This window comes from Pelmatolapia mariae, linkage group LG4 (genome assembly GCF_036321145.2).
Source record: "Pelmatolapia mariae isolate MD_Pm_ZW linkage group LG4, Pm_UMD_F_2, whole genome shotgun sequence".
Classification (NCBI taxonomy): Eukaryota; Metazoa; Chordata; class Actinopteri; order Cichliformes; family Cichlidae; genus Pelmatolapia; species Pelmatolapia mariae.
This window is the reverse complement of record NC_086230.1, coordinates 2,829,464-2,845,038: the sequence shown is the minus strand read 5'-3', so window position 1 is coordinate 2,845,038 and position 15,575 is coordinate 2,829,464. Positions and strand designations below refer to the sequence as shown.

The following is a 15,575-nucleotide window of genomic DNA, read 5'->3' as shown; positions in this document are numbered from 1 at the left end:
TGGCACGCCATAAATAAAGTGCTGTTTGGAAGGATGAGGATTGTGCACGAGTGTGTCGCCGTGAGGGTTTAAGAGGGTGGATGTCTGTTGTTTTAAGAAGAGATTTCCGAGTCAAGGCTAAATGTTTGGCCTCGTGAACTGAGCGGTTTCAAGTCTGGCAAGTCTGCGTGGTGATAGAGTGAAGAGGGATAAAAAGGAAAAGGATGGAGGGATGCAGGAAAGGATGCAGAGTGCCACACAAAAGAAGAAAGGCGGGGATTATACGATTATACGAAGACATAAAAGGAACCCTCAGCTTCGACTTTTTATCACATTTTTCCCATTTTTATTCTTATAAATGTTCTTGCTTTTGAATCTGCACTGCGCGCATGCGTTTAACCCCCCTCCCCAAAGAGAAAACAACATAAGACAAACACCACCAATCAAAAAACAAAACAAAACAAGAAAACAAACAAATAAACAAAGGGAAAAAAACGACAGTTAGAGGGTGTAAAAAAGAGACCCGACCTACTAAAACGGCATAAATAGGCAGTTTCATGTTGTTGGAAATTTCATTAATTGCTACGTCATCACCATCATCATCAATCATTGCCATAACAACAACATAGAAGTGAAAAGTACAGTAAAAAGTGCACCATTATCATCGTCGTCATCATCATCATCATCATTTTAACTTAAAAACTATACAGCTGCCAAAGATAAAATTGTTAATGATTAACTTCTAACAATATAGAAATGTTTCCACGATAATTGTTCCACAAAGAAAGAAAGCTATCTTTTTTTTTCTTCTTTTTACGTTTATTTTAAACACTAGTGTAGACTATGTTTTCTTGCTTCATTGTCACGTTTTTTTTCCTCTCAAGTCCATCTAGTTAGCCAGTCACCATTTTTAGAAACTCACGTTCCCTTCCAACGATTGAATCGTGGAGACAGCAGGGGAGTCCAGTGGCCTCAGTTAAGAAAAAACAGCCCACCCCTCACCCCATCCTGCCTAACATTTACACCCACCCTGTCCCCATCTACCCCATCTTCTTTCTCCCCCTACATTTGCTTGTGGCTTTTCTCGCAGCAATCGTCGTTCACAGAAGCCTGTGACCCCGCTGTGCCTGCCACCGAGCCTCCTCCACCACCTCCTTCTCCACTTCCTCCTCCTGCACCACCGCCACCTCCGCCGCTACCGCCATCCCGCAGCTCCTTCTCCCTCCTCTCCCTCTCCACTGCCTCCTGTTCGCTCTTGCTACTGGGGAACTTGTCCTTGTTGTTCTCCTTCTTCCACTTCATCCTCCGATTCTGGAACCAGATCTTCACCTGCCTCTCCGTCAGCGCCAGCGCGTGCGACACCTCGATACGGCGTTTCCGGGTCAGGTAGGGGTTGAACAGGAACTCCTTCTCCAGCTCCAGGGTCTGGTAGCGACTGTAGGTTTGGCGGCCCCGCCTCCTGCCAGCAGCTACTGGGGGGAGGTGGGAGAGTGAAGAGAGAAAATTATTAGACACAAAACTTCATTCTTCCATGTTTAATAATCAACTTAACACCACGCACACACGCACTCACATGCACTTGCGCGGAAACCTTCAGAACTTTCAGGTTTTCGTGAAATTTACCTTCGCCTTCGTGATATTTTTGAGTGTTTCTTTTTTTATGGATTTGGTAATGCTCTCATTATTTCTGACGTATTACTGTACCTTTACCAATATCAGCTGACTGCGAATATTGTGGTGAGTGCACCGTGGCGTTAGCAAAGTCTCCTCGGTCATCTTGAAACGCCTCTGATTTTAATACACAATAGAGTGATGGATGTGGATAAAATTTAATTTAAGCAAACAAAATATGTTTGATGACTTTGCCTGAAAATAAGTTTCCAAAGTGTTGCTAAATTCTCCCATCTAAATCAGTGCTTTTTGTCTACTCGCTATGGCTCGTTTCGTGTTGACCTTTAACTTATAATGTTTGCATATCTATATTTCATATTGCCAATAAAGACATCTCTTATAACAATTTCAACACTATACACAAATTGCCACCTTGTACGTGTAAACCTCACCTTGTTGGAGGCGTCTACTGGCATGTACACTTCCAGGTCATCGCTTTTCCTCCAACTAGTTCTTTGTTCTGCTAATGATGGGGAATTAGCTTTCGTGCCAATTACAGTAGGCTCATTTACAGACAGAAATGAACACGACTCACAAAGCGAGACATCGTCCAGTGTTATACAATTTGCAGTCTGGATCAAATACGCATGGGCCAAAGAAAAAAACAGTTTAATGCAGGCGCTGTGAAATTATGTGACAGCCGTACGTGAAGTTACAAGAGCACAGTAAAAATGGACGCACGCGCTCTTTGAACACGAGTCTAAAAACTGAAACTCTATACCGCTCAGCCGCTTTAACTGCAGTAATTAAGACGTCTCTTATGTAGACAAATCAACTGAAGACTTCCCCTTGTGCATATAAATATTTAGTACTATAAATGCATCGTAAATGCTTTCCAAACGTGAAAAATACTCAGCATATTTGAGAGGAGCCTACAGGTCTTTTCTAAGGACTTTAAAAGATGCCCACAATGAAAATTTGGAATAAGAAGGAACTATTTCTCAAAACATTTGCTAAATGCAGGTCCGCATTGTGCTGTAGTCTATTGATATGGTTTGGTTGTTTTCTGCGCATTCATATCATTTTATATAAACCCTTGCAAGGTATGTTTTTCAACAAACTGGGCGATGTTTTAAATTGAAATAATGTCTAAAGGTTAAGCTAAAACGAATCCAACATGACATCTCGAGGCTGTTAATAAACTCCAAGTTGTTTCAGCATAAAGTGGACGATTAAAACGACACATTTAACCATGACAGCCTGGCAGCAGTATCACCACGGTTTATACAAAGAGGACATTTGTGTAAGTGATTATATTTCCATAAACATGTTTGTCTTTCGCCTTTATTATTATGTCATAAAAAGGGAGCGCCGTGCCATGGACAAAATATGCCAGTGGCCATAAAAGCTTTGAAGTAAAAAAGGCTGCGTCCAAATTATTGCTCTGAAGGGAAACTCAGCTTTTACAAGTTTTGCATTGATTATCGCTAATCGTGCTCGAAGACCATCGATCTGGGAACACGTTGAAACCTATTGGACTAATAATAATGTTTTAGGAGAGAGCGAGAAAATTCATATTTGATGTTTTTGTTTTTTGGGGGCGGGGGGGTCGTCAAGCCTCTAATGGACTTCTAGTGGACTCTGGGTCTACAGCCCCTTTTCACACGCAGACAACTATCTCTCCGCAACGCTAAAATGTAAGGGTTTAAGTAAAGTTTGAGGGCATAGTCTCATGTAGTCGACCACTCTGATATAGGGTGACACTAGGGGTGACTAGGGGTGGAGGTAAATGTTGAAATTTCCTGCAGTACACTGTATCAAGAACGCATCTTACCGAAACAGTAGTACAGGTTGCGGTCTAATTTTTAAAAAGGGCACAAAGTTTACATGTCCACAGTATGGGAACAAGCCGCGGGAGAAGATTAGACATGGAAATGCAAAAAGTTGTAAGCGGTGTAGAGGTCCTCTGTGTGTGTTGTCCGAGGAGTGTGACAGTAACCGTGCTATACAGTTTCTTACGACGCAACACCACGAGGAACTGAACCTTCAATCCTCGCCGTTTACGTACAGCCTGTGTTCGAAGAACATATGTTATTGTTCTACTTATCTTTCTCATATAAATGTTAGCTTGTGTTTTTTCCATTAAGAATATATGCTACCTTTGTGGCATGCTGTATTGTTGAAATGTTGTTATAAGCTTACAGTAATGAAACAAATTTAGTTGTTGTCTACGAAACCTTTACAAAGCCACTGGAACAAATACTAAATAAATGTACGGGAGATGACATTTGAGGAAGGAGACAGCAGATGCCAGTGAAAGCTGGGCCAACAGGAGCTAATACCATTACACATAGACATTTATTAGCTGGCCTAATCACATTTCTGTTCTCTTTGTGTCATGTTTAAGGTCGTACAGAGAAATCATTTATCAAGACTTCCAACCACAGGGGTGAAGTCGTAAAACTGGCTCATGTTCGCAAGTTTACAGTCAAACTCTGATATTACACCCCTCCTTTGGAGCTTTATATATATATATATAATGAAATGGAAGGGGAAGAAGAGTAAAGAGACTAAAACCTAAAACTTAAGCCTCAGTCCGCTCGGTCTCAAGTGCGTCTCCTTTTATCATTATTTTATTTTGTTTCTGTTTTTGTAAAGAGACTTTACACACGCAGTTATGGCAAGCAGGGAGTCAAGCAAGTACAACAGGCGTTTTAAGATTTAAAATACCAGAATTTACACTAACGCTGAGGCGGAAATGTTGTAGGAAACGCTTTACTAAATCGTGCGTAAATGTGAATTACCCGCTATTATTATTGCTAGGTTCTTTAGCAGCTGGGTAAAAAGCTGCATCCCATTAGGATGGAGAGAGGGTAGCTTCAGATTAATACACATCTGAGTTGTTGTTTTATTTATTTATTTTTAATTTTATGATCATAGTCTTGAAGTCACAAAAGTTCAGCACAGGTCATAAGAGCGTCTGCAGCCCTACTTTGAAAATACAGCCGAGAACATAAGCCATAAAATAAGTGCGCGCGCGCGCACACACACACAGACTCACACACACAGAGAGCAAGAGAGAGAGATATGGACTCAGACAAAACAGGCTACTATACATGCCAGTCCATTCACTCTCTCCCTTCAAAGCACAAAAAACAAAAATGCCAACTTGCACAAGTCTTTAGGTCTGACTGTGGTGCTGCTTTACGTTATAAATTAGAACCCGGCTCTGCTTTAAAACAGTTCTTTCAAAGAAAGTCACATTTATGCATCTTACGTGATTTATAATGTGAAGGAGTTGAACCGATCCGGCCTCATCTATATATCCAATGGCTTTTTGCACCACAAAACACAAAGCGAATTAAATATGAATCCGAGGGACTTCTGCTGGGGGATAATTTTGTTACGCGAGGTCTGTGAATTTAGAAACCACAGACGCTGTGCAAAGGCAAAAAATGCTCACATGCATTCTCTGAGCTCTGTAGACAACTGACCACCGTGTAGCCAAATAATCCCACCACAGGCAAGTCGTAAACCGAAAAAAACAAAGCCCAGTAAAAGTTTAACCGGGGTCAGAGCCGCATGTCCAAAATGTGTCGGTGAGGTTGGAAACAACTACCTTCAACATCTCGGTATCTTTTTCCCGTCTGTTAAAACTAAGATTTTCTGCGTTTAGTTCTAACTGAAGGCACTGAGGTTCAGTTCCCCCTCGTCAACCACCATTCCACCATTTCTCCCCCTTTCTTGTCTATTTTCCATCACCCCCTTCTTATCTCGGGGCTTTTCCTCTCTCTGTTTGGGACGGTGCAATTAAACCCTAAAGTCATTCACACAAGTTTTGCTGCTACCAATAAAACCATAAACGTGCTATTGTTTCCCCACTTTGAACGCAGGAACCTCTAATTGTTCTCCCTAAATTGCTGCTTTCAAAACAACTTCTCCAACTTTCCCCCACTATTTCCTGCTCCCTGTATGATTATATTTTCTGCCTTAGGTTCCTGGAGGACAAGCAGCTTTGCTCTTACTGCAGACTGCTTTGTAGGAGTGAAGTTCTATGGTTTGGAGGAAAAAAAGAAGAGAAAAAATTTACTAGACTCGCCATTTCCTCACCTTGCGGCCTCATCCAAGGGAAGAGTTGCGTCGGCGAGGGACTCTGCTCGGTGCCCTCCGCGTCCTCGCTCCCGAGTCCGGGCGCGCCTCCCAGCTTACAGTCGCTGTACTGAACCAGATCCGCGTCCTGGGCGCCGAAAAGTGTCTGCCGCTGCAAGGCGTCGTATCCGTAGAAGTTCCCCGGTTCACCGTGGCATGTGACCGCGCACGGGCTCTGCTGGTATGGGTTGCTGGGCAGCGTCGAGGCGCTGTGGTGGTAGAAGTCCTGGATTTGCGGAGCGTGCTGGAAGGTGGCGCCGGAGCTCGGGCCGTACACCACGGTGGGCCGGCTGCCAGCCAGGTCCTGCGCGAACCCGCACTCGTAGTAGTTCGGACGTAACGAGTCCCCGCTTTTATATTTGGAGAAGAGCGAGTTGACGAAATATGAACTCATCTTTTGTGTTGTTTTCTGTTTTAATTTGTGTTCGGCTCGGCAGAGTCAGAGTGAGGGTGAAGGAAGAGACCAGTGGCTTTCAACTGTTTTCTTTTTTTCTGCTGCTTCTGTGGTACGGTTTGAGGCACACACACACACACACACACACACACAGATAGCGAGCAGGGAGAGTGAGGCAAGTCCGCCGCCGGTGTAGGTGACCGTTGTTGTAGTGTTTTCCACCTCACGGCGGCAACAGACGAGTCGGTTGCGGTGTGAGTAACGGTGACGGCAGCCGGAAATGTGAGAACCACAACCAGCACCACAACAACAATAATATAACAATAATCACAGTGATTCCATAGAATTTCCAGCCCAGAGGAAGAAAAAGAAGAGGAAGGAGAAGAAGAGGATAAGGAAGGGCTCGTGCGCATCACAATTCCGGTGTTTGCGCTGTAAGCCCTGTCGCGCTCTCAAACGGCTTTTCCGTGATTTACTCCCCTGCAAATGAGTTGTTTCATATTTTTCTCCTTCTCTCTCTCTCTCTCTCTCCCTCGCTCGCTCTCTCTCGCTCTCACCCCCCCCCTCCCCCCCTCTCTCCGGCTGTGTCTCACGCGCCCTCTCTTTCTCTCGCCTCCTGGGCCAGGGTGTGTGTATGTGTGTGTGTGTTTCAAGGATAATTTGCATCTGTTATCAGCTCTTCATCCCATTGGGTTTTCTAGGCATACAGACAAGTGTGCACCAGCCCGCGCGCAAACCACACACACACAAACACATGCGGGGTCTTTTTTTTTAATTTCCCCCCTTCTTTTTGCGCACGCACGCGCTTATAAACTGATAGATGATAGTTTCCGTCTGACGGAGCCTCTGTGCGCCTGTGATTATAAAAATGTAATGAGAGAAGGAAAAAAGATGGGAGAAGAAACGGGGGAAGGAGAAGAACAGGATGAAGAAGGTGAAGAATATAAAGCAAGAAAAGAGGACACACACACACGGGCGCGCGCACACACCGCTCCTCTATCCAACCAAAATAAAAAGCGATGCCTTACTTGAGTTTTGCACAGGTTAGTGTTGGCTGCACCAGTGCTGCTATGTTTATGTGTGTCATTAATGAATCGTTCTTATTTCTCATCCTGATTCCTTCAAGTGGAGTTGCAGTGGAAGCGAAGGCGTGAAAATATCAGGGAACCCGGCAGAGAGTATTTAACTCACAATGAAACGAGAGATGGGGAGGGTAGATGGGGGGGCGGGGGGGGGGGGGCGGTGAGTAGACCAGAGTTTCCCTATAAATTTAACTGAGGTTTTAGAATTATTCTTTCCGTTTCAACTGCTGATGTTTGCGTGTGGCCAGAAAATAAACAACACGCTCAGACAACCCGTCTTCTTATCATCATGTGCTTTTATAAATATGCAAGGATGACCAGCAAATGTAACAGGCGAGGAGAACGTGGCTGCTAACGCTGAGACAAATTATAAAGCAGAGGGGCTTGGTTTGCTTGTTTATGTCCTTTCAGTTGAGAAACAAAAAGGGGGCTTTACGACGCGCCCTTTGCAAAACTGGAGGCCATAAACGCCCCATCCTAGCTACGTAATTAATTGTCATTTTCGTCTCGTCTTCCTTCAATTCCGGTACAATAACAACAACAGCAACAATAAATAAATAAATATTTGATGTAATTACCAAGACTCATCCACATATGAGGACTTTGTGATGGGAGTTCCAGTACAGCAGCTGCTCTAAAGTCGTTTTCAGACTCGGTTAATATTATTTTATTTTCGAGCTATCGCTGCTAAAAGCAGCCAAAATAAACATTAAATGAATTAAAATTACCAGAATTGATTTTATTTACGTTTCACTGCCATGACACAAGAGGCCAAAATTCCGGCAACAGCCCGAATTACAGACTGAGCTCCTTTAAATCAGCTGATTGTCTGCCTGACTTTACGAGGAGTAATTGCTGCCGTATTTTATTATCCCGAATATGATCTTATTGAAACTTCTTCACTCCGTGTTTTACACTTCCAATAAAGAGTATGATTATGAGATTTGTTATCTGCATGGTGAGATGAGAATGTGGTTCTCAAAAAACAAACAAACAAAAAAAAACAGCTAAATGTTCACACACTGGGCCAAACAGCACGAGGGCTCAAAGAAAAAGTTCAGTTCCGCCGTAAACATCTAGACATCTGCGTTCACACTCACAGCAGCGCATTTAGAGCGGGATTAACTAAATGAAAAATAACAATGCTCACAATTCCTACGTATTAAATCTACTCTGATCAAAATATCAGAGGATGGGTAGAAGAATATGATCGCACGAGGTAAGGCCTTGATGATATTTAAAATAAAACGTTTCCATTAAGACAAACATATATATCATATTCACCTTTTACAGCAAACTTTTACAACCCCGCAGCAAGGTCTTCAATGAGAATTCTGAACCGGGAAAAATAAACATTTCCTTGCTGCCAATACATATCCTGCATACCTATGGGTTATTATTTTTTCAAGGCCTCTTCCTCTTCCTCTTCGCCCACTGCGCTGTAAAACGCCCTACAACTACTTCAGATTTCACTATTTGTTCTAAAGCAAAGTGAAAAAAAATGTCTTCAGATGTCCGAATTTCCTAAACCAAAATCAAAAAGTATCATCTTCTTCTTTAAAATAAATCTTTACAAAACATCAAAATGGAATAGGCCCAGTTTCGCCCCCTTCAAATGAATCCTTTGCCCGTGAAGGCAGCGAAAGCCTCAGGGAGAATTGAAATATCCGTGAAGCAAGAGTGCCATCAAGCGGTCAGCTACAGTAAGGCCGCAGGGGAGGAAGACAGCCTCTAATGTGGCTTTATGGTTCTATTATGTCGGCACATAAAGCTAAATAAGCTGCTTTAAAATAAAACCCTGCGTCGTAATTGTGAGTCTGATGCGAGGGTCGATTTGGGATTTGTGGCGAAAAAAATGAAGTGAAATGAAAACAGATCCGTGGCACGTCAATGTGTTTCTGGAAATTAAAGGGGAAATAATCCGCTTAAAGCAGCCAGTAGCTTATATACTTATGTCATTTTTTTCTGGCATTACGAAATCTACTGTACTTGCCTTACTTTCAGACCACAAAACACTGCCCCAAAAGCAAAAGTGAACTAAAGATAATTGATTTTTTTTCTGTCTCAAGGACACCTCTTTAACCAACAGCAAACGAATAAATTCAAACCAGGAACCTCCACATTAAATGTAACACCAGTAAAAACTATAATTTTTAAGATTGCAGCTTTTGATCTGTGCTCTGTACGCCACACTACACTTTTCTTTTATGTAAGGTTTTATAGCCCACCTAAAATAGATTACGTTTAATCCCAGGACGATTAGCTTCTAGACTTTATGTAACGGTTTGCATATAATAGATTTACTAATGTACACATAAATATACAGTTTATGTGTAATTTTTTGTAATATAGTTAGAGTTTTTTTTATCATAACCGCGATATATAAAAATACAAAGGCATGTAACTTGCCAAAAATGTGCATAAGATAATGTTATAAGTAACTAATGTTGTACATATAAGGTTTCAGACCTTCTCGTCAGTTATAGATTCTCTCAGATTATAAATGAATGACTGATACTATATGGATCGTAATACTATAGTTTTGTGGCACTTCAGTCCACTATTTACAGTTAGTTAAGAGAGGAAGTATAGGTTAATGATGAAGCGTCAAAGAAAATAGAAAGCTATTTTCATTTTTAATGGTATTTTGAAATTGTTTTTTGGTTACCCTGATTTTCTGTTTTCAAATGAGAAAAGCCGCAGTGATGTAAAGTGAACAGTGTGTTTCCCACTGCGTATCCAGTTCGGTGCAGACAAACCTGTTTTATTACAGCGCATGATTGCTTCTTTAATGTTTGGCGGGACCTGTGGCGTGATTGTGTGTGCGCGTGTGTGCGCGGTGGCTAAATTGCAGGTTGTAAACAGACTGTAAAAAGCAGTTGTTACCATTATCTGAAGAGACTGCCGCCCAGATCCTCAATTTCACCTCTGTGGAAATGTGAACACTATAAGCTGCCGAATGGTAAAACCACAGAGAAAGGAATAGCATAACATTATTACTTAGCATAAGTAATAAAAGCATAAGACTGTCTCTGAATATAGCTTAGCACATGTATCACAAGTTTGTAATCCCCCTGAGGGAAAAACAAACAAACAACGAAAGAGAAACAAACAAATAAAAATCCTCTTGCAGCTCCCTCCATCGGTTCAGCAACATGCGGAGATTGCTCTGCCCTCCCACCCTGTACAGCCCGAGCTCAAGCCCGATACTTGGTGGGCTCTCACTCTGTCTGACGGAGTCTGCAGTCTGCGTTTTTTTTCTTTTTGTTTGTGGTGGTGGCTTTTATGGCTTCCGCTGTAAGTATGCATCTGAGAGAAACAAAGGGAGATGGGATTGAAGACAACACACACACACACACACACACAAGGCTGCCAGAATAGGCCCATAGAACCAAACGGCTACAGAGCCATAAAAGTCCTGAAGCTGAAAACAAAAAAGGAGAAGGAGGTTGTTTTTATTTTTATTGTTTTGTCTTTTTTCTAAGTTTTTTTCTCTGTTTTTTATCTATAAGCCAGGAAGTCTTAAATATAGCTACAATTTTTCAACGTTTGGACTAACAATTGCCTTCATCTCATGACTCCAGCTTCTATAAGTTCACAAAAGGCTTCAAATAAATTATCAAGCAGGGAGATTTGAAACTTTCCTTTAATATTTCCTCCGTCTTTGTGGCTTTCCTTGCTTCGCTGTTCTTCTTCTCTAGGTGTGTTTGCTTTACAGCCGTTTAGTTCTTAACTTTCAGAAATTTATAAGCTATAAACTTTTATTGCCGTCATATTCTTTTATTGCGCCGCACCGCCTTGAATCTTTTCTCAGTCTCTCCCGCCTATTCTCCTCTTTTCCATCTTCTTCTTCGCTATTTTTACGACAGTCGGTGGCGGCTTCTTCTAACCCATCCGTTCCCATTCACCCCCCAGGCACACACGTAGCACATCCTGCTCCTCTCGTGCTGCTTGTTTCCGTGTTTGAAGATAGGAAGTGTGTAAAATAAGTTATGTGACAAACAAGAAAAAGAGCCGCAATAGAAAAACGCTGCTCGGACATTATTGGCCTTAAATGAGAAATACCTTACGATCGGATATCTATTTGTCTATCAGATAGATATATGCACATCATTCAAAAACTAAAAATTTTTTTTTAGTATTATTACTGCTAGTACTACTTACTACTACTACTGCATAATAATAACAATAATAATAATAATAATAAATAATAATAAATAATAATAATAATAATAATAATAATAATAATAATAATAATAATAATAATAATTATTATTATTATTATTATTATTATTATTATTATTATTATTATTATTATGTGTAAAGAGCTTGCACATACTGGTGGATTCACCATGACAAAAACATAAAAACGAGCTTGGTAAATCCCAGTAATGTTTATTTAGTGCAGGTGGGGCATAACTCTTACAGTGGGTGTTGGTCTAATAACTTTGTTAAGCACTGTATTTTTTTTTTAACCCCGTATGGAGGTTAAAAATTCAGATAATAAATATTATTGAAAATATAATAAATGATGAAATCTGTTCTGGGAAGTTTGATATGAATGACTAATTTTTCTCAAACTTCCTTTTTCAAATCTTTCCTTATTTATGATGTAAGAGTCGTAAACATAGCACTAGTATTATTATTGCTCTTGGTATTCTTATTGTTACTTTTTGTCTAAACAGTAGTAGTAGTATCAGTAGTTTTGTTATTTTCATTGTTCTTGTTAATTAATTTTTGCCCCAGTCCTATTAGTTCTTTAATAGTTTTGTTCAGTAAGAAACAAGCAGCATGCTCAGCTTTCTGAGCAGTTCTTAATTCCTCTGTCCTATATTTTTTTTTCTCTACCCTTTAATAGGCAGTTGTCACATGTGCACATACTGTTATTATTTCTGTGTTTGATGTTATTATTATTATTGTTGTTCAGCATAGTCAGAGACAGCTGTGACATGTGCGGTGCAGCCAACAGCACTTGGCTTGCTGTCCAACTGTTAATGAGTCCAGAATGGCTGATGCGATGTGATCCATATAGTCATTTATATCAGCAGGACCATAACTCTTTTTAAGTAAATTTATGAATATGAATGATTTTCTCTACAGCTTGATGAATTATAGAAGAATCTCAAAGCAGGGGGGGAGGCAGGTCTGCTACGCATTCAGATCCACCCAGAATGTGTCAGCAGAGGCAGTTATTATCTGTGGACTTAATATGAGAGGATAAAGTGTAGATGTACTGGATTGGCCACATCCACGTGGGCTGAAATATGATTTCTTGCCAGCAATAGTACCACGTGCTTTGTCTTGTTCAGCCCATTTAGTTCCTGAAAATATCACTGAAATGATGAGACCTGCGCCTACTTTCGCCACACAGCTAAATCACTGCACAATGAGCAGATCTGAATCTCCACATTATCTAACAGCAGGGATACATTACAGACAAAATAGTAGAGTTAGCAGTGGAATTGTATGGTAGAGTGGATGGCTTTTGGATTACAATTCAACACCATGACCAAGATTGACTCCAGACCAAAGAGTTGGAATTTTATTAGAAACAGATCAGTTAGAAAAGGAATTTCTTCTGGTGCACAAATCTACATAGACAGTGCAAATTTTAATAAATCTCAGAAAAAAATTGTGCTACTGCAAATGTTTTGCTTGGTACACTATCTGCAGTTTATTCCTTAAAAAGCCCAGTTTTGCTACTAAGTCTCTCTTATCTCCTTCTTTAGATGTGACTATAATATCACCCTTGTGTTTCTGCACTACCATTCCGAACCTAACTCGATCTCTGTGCATGTTGTTATGGGGGGCTCCTGCTTAGAGTATTCTCTTAGATTTACTGTGCCATGTGTCACAGTTCTCCCCTCAGTGTGCACACATACACACTGGGTTGAAACAGTCTGCAGTTGCCTTCCCTGGGACAGCAGGCTAAGGCTGGAAGGAGGCCTGATGCAGGAGACCAGGCGCTTCTGGATTTAATGAAGCTCAGACCCTGCCAGACCTCAGAGAAGTATCACAATCATCTGCTGTCGAGTTCACAGATGTTTTATGGGTTGTCTTTGTTGGGGCCAGAGTCTAAATCTGCTTAAATCCCCAGGCTTCATTGGTTGGGCCAAGAGGAAGCAGAAAGGCTGTGCTCAAACTGCAGTCACCATCACAGTTCTAACCCTTTCCAACAAGCTGTTTCCACTGCTCCTCCTAGAAGCCTTTCATATTAGAACCATCACAAAAATATCAACAATTATTACCATTCTTCATTTTTATTAACTAAAAATGTATATAATAATTTAATTGGTGTACTCAAAATTAAATGGAAAATATGTTAATTAACAAAAACTCAAATCTAATGAATGCAATCAATATATAAGAAATCAGCAGACAGAAAATTGTTAATATATTTATTATGCTGGGTTATGTTTCTTTTGATAACTATAAGCTGTCATGCATTCTATATGCTGTTAGCCAATATTATAGGATTATAATTATTATCATTTTGACTAATTCATTTAGGCCATGAATTTAGTTCCAACACAACAGCTAATTTCACTGCCAGCTAAAACCTTAGGTTACGCTGACATTCAAGCTATTTTGTAACCTACCTTCCTCCAAGCGCTTCCTTTTTGTCTTAATCAGCGTCATATATATTGTCAGTTATCCTGCTTTGCACAAGGATTCTCGCTGCTGCTCATCCAGGATTCACATAACTCTGCAGAGTTCCCAGAACTGCCTTTTATTTAATTACAGGTAACATATTGTGTTCAGTGGTGTTTTAAGCAATTTAATATCTTATGAATGCTTTAGCTAAAGTGTTAACATTACATATGTCCAGAAGCTGTGCTGAGCTTATTAATTGTCCTACTAAGGTTACAGGTTAGGCAGTTGGGTTTCTAGATAATTTGTCCTATATTTACATTTGTCAGTGAGTTTTGAGGTGCTTTTAATATTATATGACTCAATAACTTTGAAATTTGAATCGATTTGTCAAAATACATTAAATTAAACCTAATCCCTATTTGTTCTCAGTAGCCATTTCCTGTACAACACCAATGCGACTTAGTACACTTTTTCAAGGTGACTTGTATTTGTTTAACATCTGACCTTGCCACACATTGGTGCAATTATTCAGAAATAGAAGAAAAATAAAAATGCTTAGTCGCCCTGGATCTGGAGCTCCAAAGGTGATGGATCAGCACAAAACTAAACAGGATGAGCTTGTTAATGATCTGAGGCAGTTGGTACCACAGTCACTAAGCACGGTATTGGCAATACATTGTGTCATTATGGATTGACATTTTGCAGCACCTCTAATATCGTAGACTGACATTTTGGAGGATCTGTGAAGATGTACAGGCCTGGGAGAAAGTACAGACAAAACCGAAATCGAGCTTTTGGCATCAACTCAACATGTTAAGTTTGCAGGAAGAGAAATACTGAATATGACCCAAAGTACAGCATCTCTACAATCAGGCATGAAGGTTGACTTCAGCACATTGAGGGTCCAATTCAAAGAACCTCTTAGAGAACACTGAAGTTAGATCATTGATGGGTGTTCCAACATGACAATGACCCAAAAACTTCAGCAACAAAGGTGTGGCTAAAGAAGCAGTGACCTAGCCACTCCACACCACAATCCTATAGAAAATCTGAGGAGGGAGCTCGTGTTTGTTAACTAACTTGTAAAGCACGTTGTTCAACGACGTGGCATGGGTGGGTCAAAATCATTCCTGAGATATGTGCTAACCTGAAGTATTGTTTTGCTTGGCACTCAAATACACTCTCTCTCTCTCTGTTTTTAAATATTCCGCCTCCCTCCGTTAAAATGCCTTAGCAATTAGAGACTGTTCCATTCTTTTGTTTGTGAGCAAACTTGCAAATTGACCAAAAATGCTTTTTCCATTGTACATTGCTGCTCTTTTTATTGGTACTGCTGGATTGAAAACATAAAATACTTCTTTGTATTACTAGCTGCTAACAGGCTTGTTTTGGAGCTAGCTGATAGACAGTCTCACCCTCTTCTTCAAAGTCACTGTCAGACTATGATTTGACAGTGCTGCTATACAATTCAATTGAATTAATTAGAGCAATTAAATTCTGTTTTAATTATATAGTGCCAAATCACAATAACAGTTTCCACAAGGTGCTTTGTACTGTAAGGTAAAGACCCTACAATAACACAGAAAATAAAAAAGAGAGAAAGCCCTGACAATCAGATTATATCACACTGCAAGGACCTTTGCTTCCTATGCTCCACTCCCCCTGAGTCTCTTACTTTCCTATCTAGTGCCCTATACAAAAAAGACAAAAGAACTTGTGTTTTGAAAACTCTTACTCTTTATCATCTTCCAGATCCTCTCTCTCCT

At 40.5% G+C, this 15,575-nt stretch overlaps 1 protein-coding gene across 2 annotated transcripts; it reads right to left on the bottom strand.

The window, feature by feature from the left end:
- Window positions 1–1,041: 1,041 nt before the first annotated feature.
- On the bottom strand, window positions 1,042–6,133 carry hoxb8a (homeobox B8a). Of its 2 annotated transcripts, XM_063471157.1 has the most exons (3): window positions 5,701–6,133; window positions 1,179–1,451; window positions 1,042–1,100 (listed from the first exon to the last, which is right to left on the bottom strand). In XM_063471157.1, the coding sequence occupies exons 1-3, from the start codon at window positions 6,131–6,133 to the stop codon at window positions 1,042–1,044; spliced, it is 765 nt and encodes a 254-aa protein (XP_063327227.1). The 2 variants fall into 2 exon arrangements, with proteins under 2 accessions (XP_063327227.1, XP_063327226.1); XM_063471156.1 differs by having other exon boundaries at window positions 1,042–1,451.
- Between the last annotated feature and the right edge of the window lie 9,442 nt (window positions 6,134–15,575).